The sequence below is a fragment of the Dendropsophus ebraccatus genome, chromosome 1 (genome assembly GCF_027789765.1).
Source record: "Dendropsophus ebraccatus isolate aDenEbr1 chromosome 1, aDenEbr1.pat, whole genome shotgun sequence".
Taxonomy (NCBI): Eukaryota; Metazoa; Chordata; class Amphibia; order Anura; family Hylidae; genus Dendropsophus; species Dendropsophus ebraccatus.
The window spans coordinates 164,373,489-164,394,445 of record NC_091454.1 but is presented as its reverse complement, the minus strand read 5'-3'; the positions used below and the strand labels follow the sequence as shown (position 1 = coordinate 164,394,445).

The following is a 20,957-nucleotide window of genomic DNA, read 5'->3' as shown; positions in this document are numbered from 1 at the left end:
AGGTTATTTCACACTATCAGCTCCATCCAAGTGATTATGCGTAGACAAAAAAACTTGCCAGTAAAAAGCAGATATGAAACTGATGTGTTTACTGTGGCAATTTACACCTTGCATGTCTCTCAAAGCTGCTGACATTTTAGATAGTCAAGTGAAGGTCTGCTTTGATCTGCTTCCTTAACTCCACAAGGTAATTCATCAGTAACGGTACACATCCAGATTTCTCTAACAAACATCCTTTGAAGGAGCTTATTATTTTGCAAGGCCCATGCTACTAGTATATTGTGATGGCAAACAGCTGACGCTATAGGATGCAAGGGGTATTTTCATCTCAACTAACAGTTATACTTGTAGAACTTGTCGAGTTTAATAGTTTTGCAAATACATTCATTTAGCAAACTTGCGGGCGGATTTACATACCCCTGGTTCTTAAAGGGGTTTTGCTGCTCAGTTCCATTGAAGTGAATGGAGCCTAATTGCACCTGAACTGGAGACAAGAGTCATGTTCTCTCTGAAAGAAAGTGGCATGCTTTTGTAGCACTGGATGACCCTCTTTAAAAAGCCAATCTATATCCGAAATGGCGCCGGCCAGTAAACTACAATTTCCCATCATGCATCTCCCTGATTGGCCTGTTTGCGTACTCGCCCTCTTTGCTTTCTTTCCTGCCCACTGCTGTCATTACTATTGCACAGTAAACAGGACTGTTATTTTTCACTGATTTCGCATCGCATCACATCACCCCAGTATGTACTGACAGCAAGCAGAGATAGAACTAACTTTTCATATTACAGAGGCTCAGGGACACAAGGGACATATTACCTAGGCTCAGGCACACAAGTAAGTCTATTGAAGCAGCACTTTCAATAGCAGTGAACAGGTGCAAGTCAACAGACATCATGTTGTCACAGTGGACACAGAGTCTGATTTTAGAACGGAAAGGGTGCAAGATAGGTTATACATGTACATTAGACATAGGGTGGTATTGGGAAGGGGGATCATTTAGAATATTGTTTTTGTTACCTGAATAATCCCTTTAATATTATGGATTGCGCCCTCTAACATCAATGACAGCTTGAAGTCTTTTAGGGAAGTTGTAGATGAGGCTCTTATTGTCTCAGATGGTAAAGATGCCCATTCTTTTTGGCAAAAAGCCTCCAGTTCCTGTAAATTCCTGGGCTGTCTTGCATGAACTGCGCGCTTGAGATTTCCCCACAGTGGCTCAATGATATTGTCAGGAGACTGAGATGGCCCATCCAGAACCTTCACTTTGTTCTGCTGTAGCCAATGACAGGTTGACTTGGCCTTGTGATTTGGATCGTCATGTTGGAATGTCCAAGTACATCCCATGCGCAGCTTCCGGGCTGATGATTGCAAATTTGCCTCCAGTATTTGCTGATAACGTGCTACATTCATCTTTCCTTCAACTGCGGACCAAGTTTCCTGTGCCTTTGTAGCTCACACATCCCCAAAACCTCAGAGATCCACCTCCGTGCTTTACAGCCATGACTCTCAGTCTAGAAACAGTGGCTGGATAAGGGATGCAAGAGTCTGTCTGCATCCCAGAAACTCACTCAGCTTTTATGCACACACAGATTACAAGCAACCACATCACAGATGTTACCTTTAGTAGCCATTCAAACCCATGTGCATGTTAAAGGGGCACTCCAGCGCAGGGGCACTTTTTTGCTTGGACCGGGGAGGAGGTGGCCGAGGGAAAAGACGTCCACTCTCCTCCCCAATTCTAGCAGCGGGTCCCGCATCGCTTCCGGGTGTCTGACACGGGCCCGAGACGATACGTCTCAGGTCCGCTCAGCCACTCAGTGACAGAGGCGGGATCCTGAGCGGACTTGAAACGGATCCCGCCTCCTTCACCGAGTGGCTGAGCGGACCTGAGACGTCACATCTCGGGCCCGCATCAGACACCCGAACCGCCTACCAGAGCGCCGCGATGCGGGACCCGCCGCTGGAACTGGGGAGGTGAGTGGATGTCTTTTTCCCTCGGCCACCTCCTCCCCAGTCCCAGCAAAAAAGTGCCCCCCCCCCCCCCCGCTGGAGTACCCCTTTAATAGACCAAAATCACCAGGGTATGTAACCTTTTGATTAGGGTCAATTGGGGTTTGTGGTTGTCTTTATGATTTTAAAAAGAAGACACAGTAGTTTGACAATAAAGGCTTTCACCCAACCACTAACGGAAAAAAAAAAGTTTGTGTTATCATTCATATTATCTGGAAAAAAACAAAACAAAGAAAGCAAAATTCTGCCAGGGTATGTATACTTTTGAGCACAACTTTAGAATAAAATGTGAGAAATATGTACTCTGGATAAGTTACAGTATGGCAGTATATGGGTACTAGGGGAGCTATTAAATACATAAATAGTACAATGTGAGCTTGGGCACTTTCAATTCATGCATTAGATATATGGATAAAAGATTTGCACAATGGCATTGATGTGTCAGCACATCCATGAACAATAGGAAACTGCAGGCACATATCCTATATGGTGCACGGAGACTGTAGAGGGCCCAGCTCCAATACAAAAAATTTCCAAGCTTATTAAGTCCACATAAAAACTTCACAGATGGACATCGACATCCCTAAAACAACAACTATGCATTTCGGAGACAAGCTCCCTAGTCAAGGCACTGACTAAAGGGCCTACTCAACGGAGCGATAATCGGCCGATTATCACTCGGTGGAATAGAGAAACCAATCAGCCGATGATCGTGTCATTGGCTGATCGTTTATTTAGGCCCAAACCTAAAATCATCGGTCACCCACCGCACAGTGCTTCGTGGAATAGCGGTACACGGCGGGCGATCGACGATTTGGGAAGCAGCGTACAGTTCCAAGCAGGGCTTCTCCTCCGCTCCGTCTTCCTCCCCGGGTCCCGCGGCGCAGCATCAGCTTCGGTGCGGCCTGACTGAGCTGTCAGACCGCTCGGCCAATCACTGGCCGGGACCCCCGCGGCCAGTGATTGGCTGAGCGGTCTGACAGCTCATTCAGGCCGCTTGAGTTGATGCTGCGCCGCGGGACCCGGGGAGGAAGACGGAGCGGAGGAGAAGCCCTGCTAGGTAATGTATGATGCTGCAAGGACATCGGTAACAATGTCCCTGCAGCCCTCACTAAACGACCTTCAGGCCGTGGAATAGGCCCAGTAAAGGAGCACTGATCTAGCAGATCGGCACTTGTTTACCCTGTTGATCAGGCCCGTGGAATAGGGCCCTAAGGAGCTTGTCTCCGAAACATGTAGGAGTTATTTTATGGATTTCGATGTCCATCTGTGAAGTTTTCATGTGGACTTAAACTTGGATTTTTCTCTTTTTATTGGAGCAGGAGATTTTTTTCTTTTCTTTTTCTTAGATATATGGGCACCATTTAGGACAACACACTGGACAGCACCATTCATTTTGGTACCATTTTTATTTTGGCATTTATATGTGCACAGATATACTACAGAATACGCCTGTCTGTATTTTTGAAAATGCTACATTTTACTACATCAATCACTTAGTCCTTATCAAGACATTTCAGTAGCAAATAAAAAAAGCCTGTCCAGTTTGAGCACAGATTTATAACATGTTAACGTATCTTTGCTTGTAGACACATTCACAAATATCTCCTCATTATTAGGGATATGCAAACCTCAAGCATGCTTGGGTTTGTACGAACCCGAATGCTCAACATTTAATTACCGCTGGCTTAAGTTGTTGGATGCAGCCTAGGGAGTCATGGAAAACACTGGTAATCAAATGTCGTGCCCTTAGATATAGACGAACCTGAATGTGCTGGAGATTCACTCATTATCAAACTTAAAAATGTATAAAAATAATCGACCAGAGTGGAAGTGGTCATGTTTTAAGCCAAGTTCACAGAAGCTATGTTATGTAATGCAAATGGTTAAATCTCCACAAACTGAACAACTGGTGGATTTCTACTAAAGAAATAAATATCATATATATATATATATATATATATTATATATATATATATATATATGTGACTGTGTACTTTTTTTATTTATTTGTTAGATAGCAACTAGATGTTGCAAAACAGATGTTGAATTGCAGCCGCATTACAGCTATGAAACAGACTTTTGAGAACGTGAACCAATAGTAGTGTAGGACATCCACAGGGATACACAAGTTTCCTCCATTGCTCATAAAGTCTGTCAGAATTCTACATTCAGTACACAAGTTAATGAATGGCACAAGTGCCTGTGCAATATAGGCACATGCATTAAATAAAGTGCTTTCTTGTAGGATAAGAAATTCCAGTGAATGTTACAAATACGTTGCATTCATTTTCATATGTCATATTGCCACAGCTTTTGCTCCATTAACAGCATTTTAGAGACATACTTTACAGTAGCCGCGTAGACATGGTCCGACATCACCTACTGTAAATGGCCTGACCCAAACTTATCTATATTCTGGTGTAACCTCATCCTTCATATGAGAATCATGAGACTGCTGAAATGTTCTCCCTACAGAACAGGAAGTGATATTTTATGATAAGGCTTAGTGGCCAGACTGAAAACTGCAAGACATCAGGATTATTATTAACTATAATAAAATGGAAAAATTAAAACATAAAAATTTTAAACAATATGTCATGTTCTGATGACCTATTACCTTTAAATACAATAGCTATGATTATCTAGTCAACAAAAAAATCACATTGAAATCACATTTTATGAATCTTAAGTCTTACTAAATGCGTATATTATATAATCAAAACTGAAAAACAGTTGTATCAGACAGCCCTTTAATGATGACTTAAGATTTATAATGAGCTGAAGACATACCATAGGTATCTAAATTATAAAAATATTTCCAGATCTTTTTATAGGAAGAAAAAATGCATAAGGAAGACTTCTGAGCTTCGCAACTTCTTATATGCATCTCAGTAGTAAACAGAACTTGTTGCTGAACATAAAGGAGCTAGAACAGATAGGAGAATACTGTTTGGATAGGCATAGGGGTGATCATGCTCCCATGTTATGCGTCTTCTGGCCAAGCGAGTGTACACCAATAGCTATTTGATGTCCCAAAGCAATCACAGCTGATCAAATTAATTTAAAATGGTAAAACTGGTGTAAAGTAAGGTCATCCTTCATAAACCAGATATATGTGCATGCCCCTTTAATTGTCCCAGTCACCACTGATATTTTCACTTTTCTCATCGTCATCTGAGTCAGCAGACACTTTCTTCATCCTCAGCATAGCGGCTCTTATACTTCGCTCCAGTTCATTTTCAGGCTCTTTATCCACAGGATCTTTTTGTACTTTCTTCAGTTTTACTCCCTGTCTTATGGCTATTAATATATTGTCTCTTACATCGGTGACTGAAGCCTGTGGTGGTGCCACCCTACGGAGAAGGTTCTCACTTCGTTTCAGTGATGCCAACACCTCTTCCATAGAACCTAAGCAAGATATAGAATAAACATGTTCTTTATGTGAGGTGAAGTTTTCATCAATTTGTATTACTTGTGTGGTGTCAAGTCAAGTAGTTTTGCCTATACATGCATTTAGAGTAGAGACTGTTCAGCATTAGAATACCGGTGGTTGAAGAAATTAGATGCAGCCCTAGGGAGTCCTGGAAAACATGGATACAGCCTATATGAAACCAACCATTTCATCAACTCCCTGGTTTTGGTTGAAAAAATGCTGACCAAAATAACACACTTGTGGCAGCAGGCAGCATCCTGCCTCTGCTCTTTCAGTGCACTATATTTAACTGTCAGGGTATGTTCACACTACGGAATCAGCGAGGAATTTTAAGTGGATGGTGGATTAAGCTTGAGAAATCCCACTAAATCAATGGGACAAGCAGAATCCGCTGCGCAAGATCCGCTTGAAATTCTATGCCGATTCCATAGTGTGAACATACCCTAAGTGCTCCTTAGGAGATCGTCCCTTGTAGTGTTCTGGCCTTTAACTCTCTCTGTGCTGCAGCGTGTAAGTGAGTCAAAGCATTTAAGCTCTGCATCACTTACATGCTGCAGCATAGAAAGGGTTAAAGACCAGAAGACAGGACATGTATGCCTCATTGGCTCCTGCAATGACCACCTCTGTTCTGAGTCTGTGTTTGCAAGTTAAGAAAAATGTGCTGGACTGGTGTGGAGGTCAGAGGTCATCAGCCGATAGGGCATACATGTCCATGGTTAAAGAGCAGACAATACTTTCATGCATCCTCCAGAAGACTTTAGCAAAAAATGAAATGCAATGCCACAAGAACATATCTTGGCACTACCGCAGGGGAACTGGACCTTCTGAACACTGCCCAAAAGACCGTACTGACAATTGGTGGTGCTCAATAGTCCATAAAAGTTCATCTATAGTCACTTCACAAAGTATAGAAGGATGAGGCACTAGAGATGAGCGGACCGGGTTCGAGTCGATCCGAACCGAACGTTCGGTATTTGATTAGCGGTGGCTGCTGAACTTGGATAAAGCTCTATGGTTGTCTAGAAAACATGGATACAGCCAATGACTATATCCATGTTTTCCACATAGCCTTAGGGCTTTATCCAACTTCAGCAGCCACCGCTAATCAAATGCCGAAAGTTCGGGTTTGGATGGACTCGAGCATGCTCCAGGTTCGCTCATCTCTATGAGGCACCCACCATGCTTGTCGTCTTAAAAGCAGAAACAACGTTTATTTCACATTAATGCAGGTAACCAGACATAGACATGTGGATGGGCGACAGCCTGTTTCGTGTGCGTCACTGCACACTTCCTCTCTGCCCTCCGAGCCGGGAGGAAGTGTACAGTGACGCACACGAAACAGGCTGTGAGTGCCTCATCCTTCTATACTTTGTAAAGTGGCAAAAAATCAAATCGTCAGTTTTCCCAGGTGCAAATTAATTCAATTAATTGCCCAGCCCTATCCTTTTACACACAGATATCTGACGGATTTTTGAAGCAAAAGCCAGTAATAGATTTAAAAAAAAAAAATGGAGAAATCTCAGTCTTTCCTTTATGACCTGTTCCCTGTTTATAGTCTGTTCCTGGGTTTGGCTTCAAAAATCTGTCAGATATCTGTGAGTGTTAAAAGGTACCTAACACTTAATTTCGGGGGACACATAAAGTCATTCCCTTCATCTCTGACCTAATCCATATCAGAATCACCCTGCCAGGTCAGATTGATCGAATCATCTCTCCTTATACTTAAAGACCACACAAACTTATCAATTAGCCAGAGCCAAGCAGGGGGAATCTAATAGGAACCATCCAGATGGCACTTCCCCATGCCAGTGCTTAGCTTAAAAAAAATGTCATCCAGAATACAAAAAACATTGCAGCTTTCTTACAAAAACAATGCCACACCTGTCCTTAGGTGGTGTGTGGGGCATGGGGCTGAGCTTCACTGACTAACTCAACTAAGCTGCAATACCACATATAAGTGGATGACAAGCGTGGAGCTGTTTCTGGAAGAATATAGCTATGTTATTCTAACCCTACATAACCCATTTAAGCTATGTTTTCTCTTAACCCTTTGAGGACCAGGCCCAAAATGACCCAGTGGACCGCGCAAATTTTGATCTTAGTGTTTCCGTTTTTCCCTCCTCCCCTTCTAAGAGCTCTAGCACTCTCAGTTTTCTATCTACAAGCCATGTAAGGGCTTATTTGTTACAGGAATAGTTGTACTTTGTAATGGCGTCATTCATTTTACCATAACATGTATGATGGAATTCCAAATATATTATTTATGAAGATATAAATAGGTGAAATCGTAAAAAAGAATGCCATATGGTAACGTTTGGGGGGTTCCTGTGTCTACGTAATGCACTATATGGTAAAAGCGACATGATACCATTACTCTATAGGTCAGTCCGAACACAACCATATCCAGGTTACACAGATTCTCTAATGTTATATATTTTTTTTAAATGAAATCCTTTTTTTTGTGGTAAATCGTTTTTATTAAAGCAGAAAAAACAGTTAAGAAATACAGCAGGACTAAGTGACGTCCAAAACATGAACATGTACTCAGATGAGGGTGAGCCCTTGCAACACGGCAAGAAAATAAACATAGTCAGATGCTCCATAAACATAGTACTAATCACATAGGAAGACAGTCCCGGGAGTGTGATCCAATAGGAAAGCATAATATCATTCACCCATAGAAAGGGCAAATCTTCCAACAGAGTTCTGAGACTTCAACTCCAAGACGTGGAGTAACTAAATGACAAGCCCTTGAAAAAAGTGAGGAAGGGTCTATCTGCACATCGGAAGACTGACAGGTGAAGCACCACTGAACATCATATAGGGCATCACATTATATTGGAGAAACTTAAGTAAACATAGAAGAAAGACAGAAAGAAAAAGCGGGCAGGGAGCCCGTCAGAGGTGTAAGAAAAAGAGAGGGGAAAAGAGAGAGGAGAGAAAAGAAGCAGGGACAGAAGAGGGAAGGGGGGAGGCAGGAAGGACATAAAAGGGGGGGAGGGAGGGAATGGGGAAAGGAATGAGGGACCATACCAGCTGGAACCTACCCCAGCCAGGCCTGCAAATCAGGGGTAGCTCTAAAAGCATCCCAAGCAAACCAGACCTTATCAAAGAGGGCAGGTTTGTCCGAGTCATCCGCCACCAGTTCCTCCATGCGTCTGATCTTGTTGAGAGTTTCCACCAACTCCACTCGAGAGGGGGAACAGGACTGCTTCCAATATCTTGGAATGACCGCCCTGGCCGCCCCCAGAAAATGCCTGAGCAGGCCTTTCCTGACCAGGGGCAGAGAGCCCGGGATTGAAATCCTTTTTTTTGGCAATTAATTATAAATAAAATGGGACTATTGTGACGCTTATAACGGTTTTATTTTTTCACCTACGGGGCTGTATGGTAGGGCTGGGCGATATTGGCCTAAATCATTATCGCGGTTAATCGTACATGTAGCCGCGGTAACGATAACTGAGCGATAATTATGACACACCCCTTATGTAAGCCACACCCCTTTTACAAGCCACACCCACTTGACCGTGAAAACCCTGTGATATTTTGTTTTAATAAGAGTATAAAAATAGCCATATAGGCTATTGTCCTTATCATTATTTGTCATTATTAGGGGTCTCAGCAGAGACCTGGACGTGTATATACAGATATACAACCACTACAGAATATGTATACACAGGTATACAGCTATGTACACAGTACAGTATCTGTATATACAGGTATACAGCTATGTACACACTACAGGACGTGTATATACAGGTATACAGCCACTACAGGACGTGTATATACAGGTATACAGCTACATAGCTGTATACATGTCCTGTACTGTGTACATAGCCCTATACCAGTATATATACATCCGATAGTGTGTACATAGCTGTATACCTGTATATACACGTCCTGTAGTATGAACGTAGCTGTATACCTGTATATACACGTCCTGTAGTATGTACATGGCTGTATACCTGTATATACACATCCTGTAGTGTATAGATAGCTGTATACTCAAATATACAAGTCCTGTAGTGGCAGTATTATTTATGTATTTATGCACACACACTACAAGATATGTATATACAGGTATACAGCTATGCAGATTTTCCATTAATAACACATGCACACTCAGCTAAGCTGAACATTCATGTGTATTATAGGACTACAAGAGATAGTTGGGGGTATCTGGGCAGGGGGGGGGATCTAGGCAGAAGGGGGGGGATTTGGGCAGAAGTGGGAGGGGGAGATCTGGGCAGAAGTGGGGGGGGGGGGAGCAGAAGTGGGGGGGAAGCAGCTGGGGGGGATGTGGGCAGAAGGGGGGGGGAAGCAGCTGGTGGTGATCTGGGCAGAAGTGGAGGGGGGGGGGAAGCAGCTGGTGGTGATCTGGGCAGAAGTGGGAGGGGGAGATCTGGGCAGAAGTGGGGGGGGGAGCAGCTGGGGGGGATCTGGGCAGAAGTGGGAGGGGGAGATCTGGGCAGAAGTGGGGGGGGGGAAGCAGCTGGGGGGATGTGGGCAGAAGTGGGGGGGGGGAAGCAGCTGGGGGGGATCTGGGCAGAAGTGGGGGGGGGGAAGCAGCTGGTGGGGATCTGGGCAGAAGTGGGGGGGGGGGAAGCAGCTGGTGGGGATCTGGGCAGAAGTGGGGGGGGGAAGCAGCTGGTGGGGATCTGGCAGAAGTGGGGGGGGGAGCAGCTGGTGGGGATCTGGGCAGAAGTGGGGGGGGAAGCAGCTGGTGGGGATCTGGGCAGAAGTGGGGGGGGGGGAAGCAGCTGGTGGGGATCTGGGCAGAAGTGGGGGGGGGAAGCAGCTGGTGGGGATCTGGGCAGAAGTGGGGGGGGAAGCAGCTGGTGGGGATCTGGGCAGAAGTGGGGATCTGGGCAGAAGTGGGGGGGGGGAAGCAGCTGGTGGGGATCTGGGCAGAAGTGGGGGGGGGGAGCAGCTGGGGGGGAGTCTGGGCAGAAGTGGGGGGGGAAGCAGCTGGTGGGGATCTGGGCAGAAGTGGGGGGGGGGGGAGTCTGGGCAGAAGTGGGGGGGGGGGAAGCAGCTGGTGGGGATCTGGGCAGAAGTGGGGATCTGGGCAGAAGTGGGGGGGGAAGCAGCTGGTGGGGATCTGGGCAGAAGTGGGGGGGGGAAGCAGCTGGTGGGGATCTGGGCAGAAGTGGGGGGGGAGCAGCTGGGGGGGAGTCTGGGCAGAAGTGGGGGGGGAAGCAGCTGGTGGGGATCTGGGCAGAAGTGTGGGGGGGGGGGGGGGGAGTCTGGGCAGAAGTGGGGGGGAAGCAGCTGGTGGGGATCTGGGCAGAAGTGGGGGGGAAGCAGCTGGTGGGGATCTGGGCAGAAGTGGGGGGATGCAGCTGGTGGGGATCTGGGCAGAAGTGGGGGGGAAGCAGCTGGTAGGGATCTGGGCAGAAGTGGGGGGGGAAGCAGCTGGTGGGGATCTGGGCAGAAGTGGGGGGGAAGCAGCTGGTGGGGATCTGGGCAGAAGTGGGGGGGGGGAAGCAGCTGGTGGGGATCTGGGCAGAAGTGGGGGGGAAGCAGCTGGTGGGGATCTGGGCAGAAGTGGGGGGGGAAGCAGCTGGTAGGGATCTGGGCAGAAGTGGGGGGGGAAGCAGCTGGTGGGGATGTGGGCAGAAGTGGGGGGGGGAAGCAGCTGGTGGGGATCTGGGCAGAAGTGGGGGGGGGGGAGTCTGGGCAGAAGTGGGGGGGGAAGCAGCTGGTGGGGATCTGGGCAGAAGTGGGGATCTGGGCAGAAGTGGGGGGGGAAGCAGCTGGTGGGGATCTGGGCAGAAGTGGGGGGGAAGCAGCTGGTGGGGATCTGGGCAGAAGTGGGGGGGGAGCAGCTGGGGGGGAGTCTGGGCAGAAGTGGGGGGGAAGCAGCTGGTGGGGATCTGGGCAGAAGTGGGGGGGGGGGAGTCTGGGCAGAAGTGGGGGGGAAGCAGCTGGTGGGGATCTGGGCAGAAGTGGGGGGGAAGCAGCTGGTGGGGATCTGGGCAGAAGTGGGGGGGAAGCAGCTGGTGGGGATCTGGGCAGAAGTGGGGGGGAAGCAGCTGGTGGGGATCTGGGCAGAAGTGGGGGGGAAGCAGCTGGTAGGGATCTGGGCAGAAGTGGGGGGGGAAGCAGCTGGTGGGGATGTGGGCAGAAGTGGGGGGGAAGCAGCTGGTGGGGATGTGGGCAGAAGTGGGGGGGAAGCAGCTGGTGGGGATGTGGGCAGAAGGGGGGGGAAGCAGCTGGGGGGGGGGAAGAGTCTGGGCAGAAGTGGGGGGGGGGGAGCAGCTGGGGGATCTGGGCAGAAGAGGGGGGGACATAAACTGTATCTCCTCCTCCCCCTGCCACCCCGCTCAGCATCGGTACGCTTGTGGCCCCGTCGGACGTTCATACAGGCAGATCCCGGTACCTGGAGGAGGAGACCGCAGCATCATGTGATGGCGTCTCTGCGGGTGCTGGAGCTGAATAGCGGGATCGGGGATCTGCACTGCGGCCCTAGATCCCGCTATTCAGCTCCAGCACCAGCAGGGACGCCATCACATGATGCTGCGGTCTCCTCCTCCAGAGACCGGGATCTGCCTGTGCAAACGTCCGACGGGGCCACAAGCGTACCGATGCTGAGCGGGGTGGCAGGGGGAGGAGGAGATACAGTTTATGTACCCCCGGCCACTCACTCCCGGGTATGTGGAGCGGGTCAGCGCCTGTCCGGCGGGTAGGGTGGGGGAGAGATACGCTGGTGCAGGGCGCACTGAGGGACGAGCGGGCAGGGGCCGTTGGGGGGCGCTCTGTCAGGCATGGCGGGACGGGGAGTCCTATGACACATGTGCAGCACTGAAATACCGCAAATACCGTCCTGGCGCAGTTGAGGTCGGTTTACCGACGCCAGAGACGGTATCGGTATTTTCACGGTATACCGCCCAGCCCTACTGTATGGGGTGTCATTTTTTCCGCCATGATCTCTAGTTTTTATTAATACCATATTTGTGAAGATCGGACGTTTTGATCACTTTTTATTAATTATTTTATATATATAATGTAACATAAAATCGGTAATCCGCGCACTTTTTTCCCTTTTCGTGTACGCCGTTTACCGTTCGCAATGACGCTTGTTATATTTTAATAGATCGGACAATTACGCACGCTACGGTATATTATATGTTTATCTATTTATTTATTTTTATATGTTTTATTTATATAATGGGAAAGGGGGGTGATTTCAACTTTTATTGGGGGAGGGGTTTTGGGGTAGTGTGTTAGTGTTTTTAACTTTTTTTTTTTTACACATTTGAAGTCCCTTTGGGGGACTTGTACATACATTACTTTGATTTCTACACTGATGAATGCTATGCCATAGGCATAGCATTGATCAGTGTTATCGGCGCTCTGCTCATTGAGCCTGCCTGTGCAGGCTCAGTGACCAGAGCGGCGATCGGACCGCGCGGAGGCAGGTGAGAGAGCTCCGGCGGCCCGTTTTACCGATCGGGACCCCCGCAGTCACACTGCGGGGGTCCCGATCGGTAAGTGACAGGGGACTCCCTTAAGGAGTTAATGACACGCGGCAGCGCGATCGCTGCAGCGTGTCATTACCGGTGAGGTCCCGGCTGCTGATTGCAGCCGGCCCCCACCTGCTATGAAGCGCGCTCCGCTCCGGAGCACGCTTCATAGCGTGAGAAACACCCAGGGCGTACAGTTACGCCCTAGGTCGTCTGGGGACAGACTTCCATGGCGTAACTATACGCCCTGGGTCGTCTAAGGGTTAAACACCACAGCAATTCAGAGAATGCAGCTGTTTGTAATGACATTTCCTTGAGAGAGAGACTGGTAAATACTGCACCGATCAATGGGGAAACTACAGCGGTGGCAGATAAGTACTCCTTCATCTACGCTCTAAAGCTTGTGGTGCTGGCAGTGGTGTTACAGTGTGGGCAGGTGCGTGTAACCAATACAGGAATGCCCTAAACTTGTTTGTCACTCTACCATTCATATCATTAATCTAGTCATTACTTTTGCATGAACAACACAGGCCTAAATATATTTTTATGGATAGCAATGCTCCAGCGCACATCATTAGGGAGTGGCTGCTGGAGACCGGGGTACCTCAAAAGAAATGGCCTGCTCATTCTCCAGACCTGAATCCCATAGAAAACCTATGGGATCAGCAGAGTCGCCATGTAGAGGCTTGTGACTCTTTACCACAGAACCTAAATGATGTGAGAGCCTCCCTATGAGAAGAGTGGGGTGCCATGCCTCAGCAGATGACAAGGTGACTTGTGAACAGCAGGTAACACTGTATATCATAGTAAACAATATTTTCTTACCTGAATGTTGGTTCAATTGGGCTTTTAATTTTCCGGGTGTACTTTGATTTTCAGACTTTCCACCTTTCAACACTTGATCTTCAAGTAGTTTTTCTGGCTCATGAGAATAAAGTAGGCTAGGTGGATTTTCCAGTAGACAAGTCCGTGGTGGTAAAGGCGGGGGAGGAGGAGGGGGAGGTGCTGCTGGAGGAAGAGGAGGAGGTGGGGGTGGTGGAGGAATAGTAGGTGGCGGTGGAAAAGGACTATGCTTGGAAAGGTCTCCACTGGACAATCCATAGTCAGAACTTCCTTTCTGAACAATAATCTGGACAGGGATGTCTGCTGAACCACTCTTGGGCCCCTTTGCATCCTCAGAGGGTTTTAAGCTGTCACTGGATTTAATAGGTAAATGTGACTGTATTCGAGAGGTTTTCAGCACAACATGAGATTCTTTTTTCTAAAAAATGAAGTTAAAAGAAAAACCAGAAAGTTTCCATTAACAAATATGTTCTTGCCTTCACTTCATAATTTTTCATTCTATTCAGCAGAACATGACTGCGCACAACTTGAATGCTGCAATTTAACACTCACATCTTTAAAGCTTTTTAATCTCTGTAGTGTTTTTTGACGTTCCTGATCGACCCATTCTTTTTTCTTTTTTTCCTCTTCTTTTTTCTTGTCTCTTCTCTGTCGGAACACAAAGAGCGCTGTTAAAGTGTCTCCCACACACTGGTTAAAATGGTACAGAAGCCTTCGCTAGCGCAGAGGTCTGGCGTGGAATCAGAAAATAAACTATTCATAGACTATACTCACCATCTGTACAGAGTGATGCTGCTCAAGCCGCCTCTGTGTTTCCTGGTACTGCTGTAGTTTCAGCTCTTGTGTCTCTATGCACTGATCCTAAAAGTAATGGAATGACCACAAAACACTTAGACTCTAAGGGGTATTCAGATGTCCGATAACAAAATAAATACAAAAAAAAATAAAAAAAAATACTGCAGAGGTACTTCTGAAACCAATGGGTCTCTTTCTAGGCCAGATAATCACTGTGCTCCCTGGGTAAGCAGTTGCTGAGTACTACAATTCCCAGAATTTCCCTCAGCTGTTTATCACAGCCCTCTCACCCTGCTTACTTACTAGCACTCCTGCCCATGTCCTGCTCAGAGCTGCTGCAGAACATTGCTCCACACAGCAATAGTGTAGTGGGTATTATTTTAGCACAACTTTACCGATTAGTGAATTCCATCTACTAATCACTGGTTTTCACTAGGTAACATGGTTGTATTCCCAGCTAGTGTTTGGAGGGGGGGGGTATAATTTGACGTAACATACTTTTTTGTGCCTCAGCAATGCTCGTCTTGAACAGATAGTCCCCCGCTTTGTCTCCAGCTGCTGTGCCTTCCTTCTGAGCGTTGGGTATGATGAACTGTGGATGTTATTGGACTGCTCAAATGTCTGTAGCTCCTGAGGATCTTCACACGTGTCATAATAGACAACCTCCTCCTCTTTTTCTGCAATTAAAAGGCGTATACTACAAATTGGTAAAGATTTAAATCACAGCAAATACTCAACGTACAAAAAAAACCACTTTAATTTCATGTTTACAGTTATGTTTGCGCCACAGCTTCCTTGACCCACAAACTCTTTGATTTAAAGGGAACCAAATATGCAGAGTAAGCTATACATATGGTGAAATGATGCCCCCTGCACTGTTTCAAAACATGTAACAGACACCTATGAGCTTTGCACCCCCCAAAAACGAAGTTCGTCGGCGCCATATGCAAATTACCCTTAACTAGTCATGTGGGCGTTCCTCAGCGCTGAACTAGTAACTGATGTATTCCTACCTCTCTAGGAGCATCAGCAATCAGGGACAGCCGCTCTAACATGCAGCAGGCTCCTGCATTGAGAATCACGCCCAGACAGGCCATCTCTGGGCACTAACGCTTCCAGAGAGGTAGGATTACAGCTAACTCAAACACGCCATCGGTGACAAGGTCAGCGCTGAGGAACGCCCACATGACCAGGTGAGGGTAATTTACATACGTTACTGGATATTTACAAACTTTGTTTTCGGGGGCCATGTGCAAAGCTCATAGGTGTCAGTTACACGATTGGAAACAATACAGGGGCTTCATTACACCGTAAATATAACTTCCCAGCATTTTTGGAGTGCTTGGTTCCCTTTAATTTTAGAGGGACACACAAAAATAAGAAATAAATTATTCCACCAGACGACCTAATTATTTACCAACGACCCAAAATAAAAGCGTATTCTCAATGTATAGAATATATTTATCCTTGTAGAAGTTGGATTCTTTTCTTTTTCCATTTTTCTATTCCCACTGTTGTATGCCCTAGGCCTCAGTTACCAGCCACGGCTCCGCTCCTAAAGTGGCGACAACACTGCACAAGCAATGGAGTGCTGGCTGGGCCTGGGGAGTGAGCTGGCTCCCCTGCCTGACAACCCTATGTGTTTAGATCAGTGTGAAGAGCTGCCTGACAGTGAGAAGGGAGGGGGGCCCTCTACAGGTCAGCCCTCAATATATGTAGGGACAGAAATATGATATGCGGCCACCCAACAAACACAAATGTATTATGCAGCTTATGTCCACATTCTTATTGCAAAAGCAAGACGTGTGATCATGTCATTCAAAGGTCCTCAATATTCAGAGAAAAAGCTGGATTAATTGGAGAGGAAATAGAAAGATTGCAGTGAAGTGGGTAACTCTGTATGTGACTGTGTGTGTGCATGCTAGTATGTGTATACTAGTGCAAAATGTTGTACTATATATTATACATGGTCCATTTCATGCGTTTGACCATCATAACCACGCTGTGAAACGGTATGGCGTCTGCTCTAGCAAGATGTGTCTGATGGAGCTTTTTAATTTGACCTTGGAATAAAGAAATTTTGCAACACACGAGTGAGTGCCCTCAGCTTTTTTTCTACTTACTTACTGTGTAGATGTATGTGTCTTTTGCTTATGAGGAGCACCTCTGTTGCTGATCGGCATCAGCCCATTATACGTCCCCCTAACTATACGCATACCATAATATAGGAGTAGTGCCGGTGAACTTCTTCATTAACCCCATATATTATACATGCTTACCTATACTTGGGTATGTATTACACAAGGGGGCAGAGACTGGGGGTCTGATTACTTATTACTGTGTCTGATTCTGTGGTCTAACTAAGGGAGACATTTTACAGGGGGCTGATTATGAGGTAGATATCATACCCCATACTAGGACCCCAGTATCAGGGGTCCTGTGTATAATATATCCCACATTCAGACCTCAGAAGGGCCTCTCATATAAAATACACCCTATTCGAAAACCCCACTATTATCCTTGCATATAGAAGACTCTAACCTGGAGTTATGTTTCCACAGGGCAGAAGAAGTTGAGAACAGGGTCATTTTCTTCATTCTTCATTTTGGTTGAGCATCATGTTATTAAATACGCAAATTAGGTTTCTTGGTGCACTGGGGGCGGGACTTCCATCCCCTCCACACCGATCTGCCCTGCTGGCCCACGCCTTTCCTTGACTATTTGTCAAGCACTCTTCAGATTAAGGTCACTATAGAATGCCGCCCCTATATTCATGACATGGGGCGGCTTAGTGAATTGAGGGTAATAGTCCCACCCCCAGTGCATCAAAATGCCTAATTCTACGTAAATAATGAAGTGAGAATTTACAGAAAATGGCGCTGAGGATGGAGGAAAATGATCTGGAAATAAGGCTTGTACAAAGTTGAAATCAGGTTTGATCACAGCATGTGAAGGGTTAACTGCCAGAAGTTTTGTTTTTTCCCCCCAAACATGATAACAGAGAGCAGAAGGATGGTGGCAATACCCATGGTATAACCTTGGCAAAAAAATGTATGCCAAGGTACCCAAACAACTTATGCCCTTGACATACTTATGCCAAAATGTGTGTGTGTTGAGGAGGGGGGGGGGGGTAAATATTTTACCCTATGTTGAGAAGTTCACTCTGTGTTACATACCCTTAACAAAAGAACACACTGAACATATTGATAGTGTATAATGTGTGTAACATATGCCAGAAGCATATGTTTTGCCACTATACATGGCATAATTGTTTACCACTGCTATTTACAGTACAAACATGCTAGCTCACATTAGAAGAGTGGAGACCAGAATTACCTTTCATTTGCCTTCGTAACGTGTTTAGTTCAGTTATTAGCAACATTTCTTCATGTTTCAGGATCTCAAATTGAACATCATATAGTTCTAGCTGTGTCTCGTAGAACTGCAACTCCAGCCGATCCAGCCATGTAACAGCCCCATCAGTATTACTCAGATTTTCCATCTGTGGGATCAAGTGTAGACTGTGACTTTCTCTTTCTAAATGTCATTCTGTTCTGAATGGTGCACAGTGCAATGATATTTCATTCTAAGAATACTCCAACACTATACATAGGGACGGAGTTACCATAACCACCACTTGCAGAGGAGAGGGCCAGGTCATCATGCAATGTCCATATAGTCTGTTTTTTATATACTGAACAATAAACACAATTGCAGCAGAGTACATAGTTCCTCTTATCACTCAAACGCTCCTGGGATATAATTTATACACCACACAAAATCTATTACAAATATAGTACACTGTGCCATTCTTCTCCGCTCTTCTTCTGTCTGCTTCTTCTACAGGTAATAGGTATATGAATTACACCAGAAGTGGCATAATAAATTAAGTCAGTGACCTACAGTACTCCAGTTCATAGCTTGTGCCTCTTAATATATCTGGTACATCACTTTTACTTAAAACTGGACAGTAAGGCACTGCTACACTTGGTAACACCTTCAATCTTCTTACATTACCTCTAGCAATTACTGTTACAGTTTAAAAATTAAGTTTATATTTTTTCCTGCTAAATTTTAACTACCTTTTACCTTATTTCTGAAAATGAAACACATAGCTAATAGCCATAGCCAGAATCACTCATATGCATTTAACCCCTTAAGGAGCCATGATGTACCTGGTACTTCGTCCCTAAGGGGGTACAGAGAGGGCTTATAACGTGACCCTCTCTGTACCATGCCGCGGCTGAAAGCAGGTGGGGACCATGGCTATTAGTCGGCGTGGCCAATCAGCCATTAAATGCCACGGTCAAAACTGACAGCAGCATTTACATCCCGTTAAAAAGCGATCCTGAGAAGCCGATCTGTTATACCTACTGGGCCGGGCCTCAGCAACGTAACAACGCTGATCCCGAGCCTTCAGTAGCCCTTAGTAATGGATCCCAGAATATATAGATGAATGCAGTACATATGAACTGCATTGATCCCTATGAACAATCAGTGTATTGGTCATAGGAGTCCCCTAGGGAGACAAATTAGTGTTGAAGAAAAAGTAATAAAAATTGCTTTTCTTTCAATTTTACTGCAAAACTTTTTTTTTTTTTTGTAGCATGTTTTATAGAAATTAAGTCTGTCATTGCAAAACACAATTGGTATCACAAAAAGTATGAGCTCCTGGGTCTGGAGGCGAAGAAATGCAAGTGCTATGACCATTTAAACCGCTTGGTCACTAAGGAGTTAAAATTGTGTTCTGCAGGATGTTAGTTAAAAGGGGTTACGTGGTAAGCAGCAGATGGCACAAGCACAAAACTGGTGATGTTGAGTATGAGTGCTTTCACCAGATATACACCTGACCCCTCCTATCTCTGAGACGTGGAAAAGCAGGAAGTGAGTGTTGGGGAGCAGAATGCTTTCTGCACAACCACTTTTACATCATATGTCCCTTATGTTCTGTACTAGCCACAAGATAAAAGTCTAAACTCGCAGATAGTCACCAACTCGTATCAAGCCCTGTGAGAGGCATACAGGAGGAATGGCAGACGAGAAGTATCATTTCTCCTCAGTAATATGCTAAGATCGGATTAGCAAGCACCATCATTTATCTTTTCATCCCTGACAGGGAAGGAATCTATAAGAAAATCTACAAAAATACTTCTAAAAGAGCTTACACTTTGCTTGATATCTGCCCTCTTCTGCTTCAAACACAGCTCCTTAGATCTCATATGCTGAAGGCTTTCCTTAGCCAACATGGACTTGATCCTCTCCAGTCTAGGTATTGCTGAAGCCCAAGTAGCTTGTCCAAATCTCTTTCCATCCAACTCCATGTGTTTTTGCATTGCTGTTATAAAGATACAGATTATCACTATTACTGGAACACACAAGGCTTAACACTGTTTAACAATGTCTTATAGCCATCTTTATGGAATAACCACAGAATGGAGGTATCACTTATTGGTAAGAAAGGGGTCATATAATTCATATGCACTTAAAAAAGGTGCTTTTCCCCGCAAAATTTACTGGAGGTGACCACAGTTGTATGCATCCCTTTCCAATAAAGTCTATGAGAGTTACAGAAGAAGTCATGAACGCATAGACTACAATACAGAGGGCCAGCCACCTTGAATCAGTAAAGCTTTATTTGCTCATATTAGGACTGCCTGTATTTCTAGATCTGCCATCTTGGTAATATCAAGATGATCCATAAATGCCTAAGAGAAGAATTTAGCATTCTCATAGCATTAACTGCATTATAATGCCCGCAATTCTAATGGGGAAATAAAGGGCAACAAACATGCTACCCTAAAGATGGGAACAGTGTCCTGTATTCATGCACGAGTACAGTATGCACATAGTGGTAACATGGCATCCTACTGTTCTCTTTGCCTTTGATTTTATGTAATAGCATATAAAGTATTTTCTATGGATTCAATATGTTCCATCAGATGCCATATAATTTAGATATTATTACTTCAATGCATATGGAGGCAGCATATGGCATTACTGTGCTTCCTTTTGCAAAGAAAAGAGCCCATGGGGCAGTGACTAAATACAAATTCAGTGCAAATCCCTCTAGAAATCCACCCTAGTTATCACACACGTCACAGGCGCTCTACACTAAACCCAGAAAATGTTAAGTGAAGTGTGAAGCACACTGTATACTTGGTACAGGAGCAGGTAGACCGGATTTTGACAGGTGACCCGCCTCCTGTGCCTACTTTCCTGCAGCATGCCAATCATGTTGGTGGCAGCTACTTTTGCAATAAAAAATTGTATTGTAGTGATGAGTGAATTTACAGTAGGAATGAATCGAATCAGTTCGCTCCTATCTGCATTCTGCTCATCAGGCTGCAGGCTTTAAAGTCTGTTCCACTCTGTGCTGCTCCTCCCAAGGAGCTGGGAAAAGATGGAT

At 45.6% G+C, this 20,957-nt stretch overlaps 1 protein-coding gene across 1 annotated transcript in view; it reads right to left on the bottom strand.

Annotated features, from left to right (window-relative positions):
- Nucleotides 1-3,542: 3,542 nt before the first annotated feature.
- Nucleotides 3,543-20,957, bottom strand: part of WHAMM (WASP homolog associated with actin, golgi membranes and microtubules) — a 39,525-nt gene continuing 22,110 nt past the window's right edge. The window contains exons 4-10 of the mRNA XM_069983576.1: nt 19,717-19,886; nt 17,888-18,053; nt 15,050-15,228; nt 14,531-14,617; nt 14,309-14,404; nt 13,739-14,174; nt 3,543-5,422 (exon numbers count right to left, since the gene is read on the bottom strand). Of these exons, the coding sequence (XP_069839677.1) occupies nt 5,142-5,422; nt 13,739-14,174; nt 14,309-14,404; nt 14,531-14,617; nt 15,050-15,228; nt 17,888-18,053; nt 19,717-19,886 (1,415 nt within the window). The 3' untranslated portion in view covers nt 3,543-5,141. The remainder of the gene's footprint in view (nt 5,423-13,738; nt 14,175-14,308; nt 14,405-14,530; nt 14,618-15,049; nt 15,229-17,887; nt 18,054-19,716; nt 19,887-20,957) is intronic.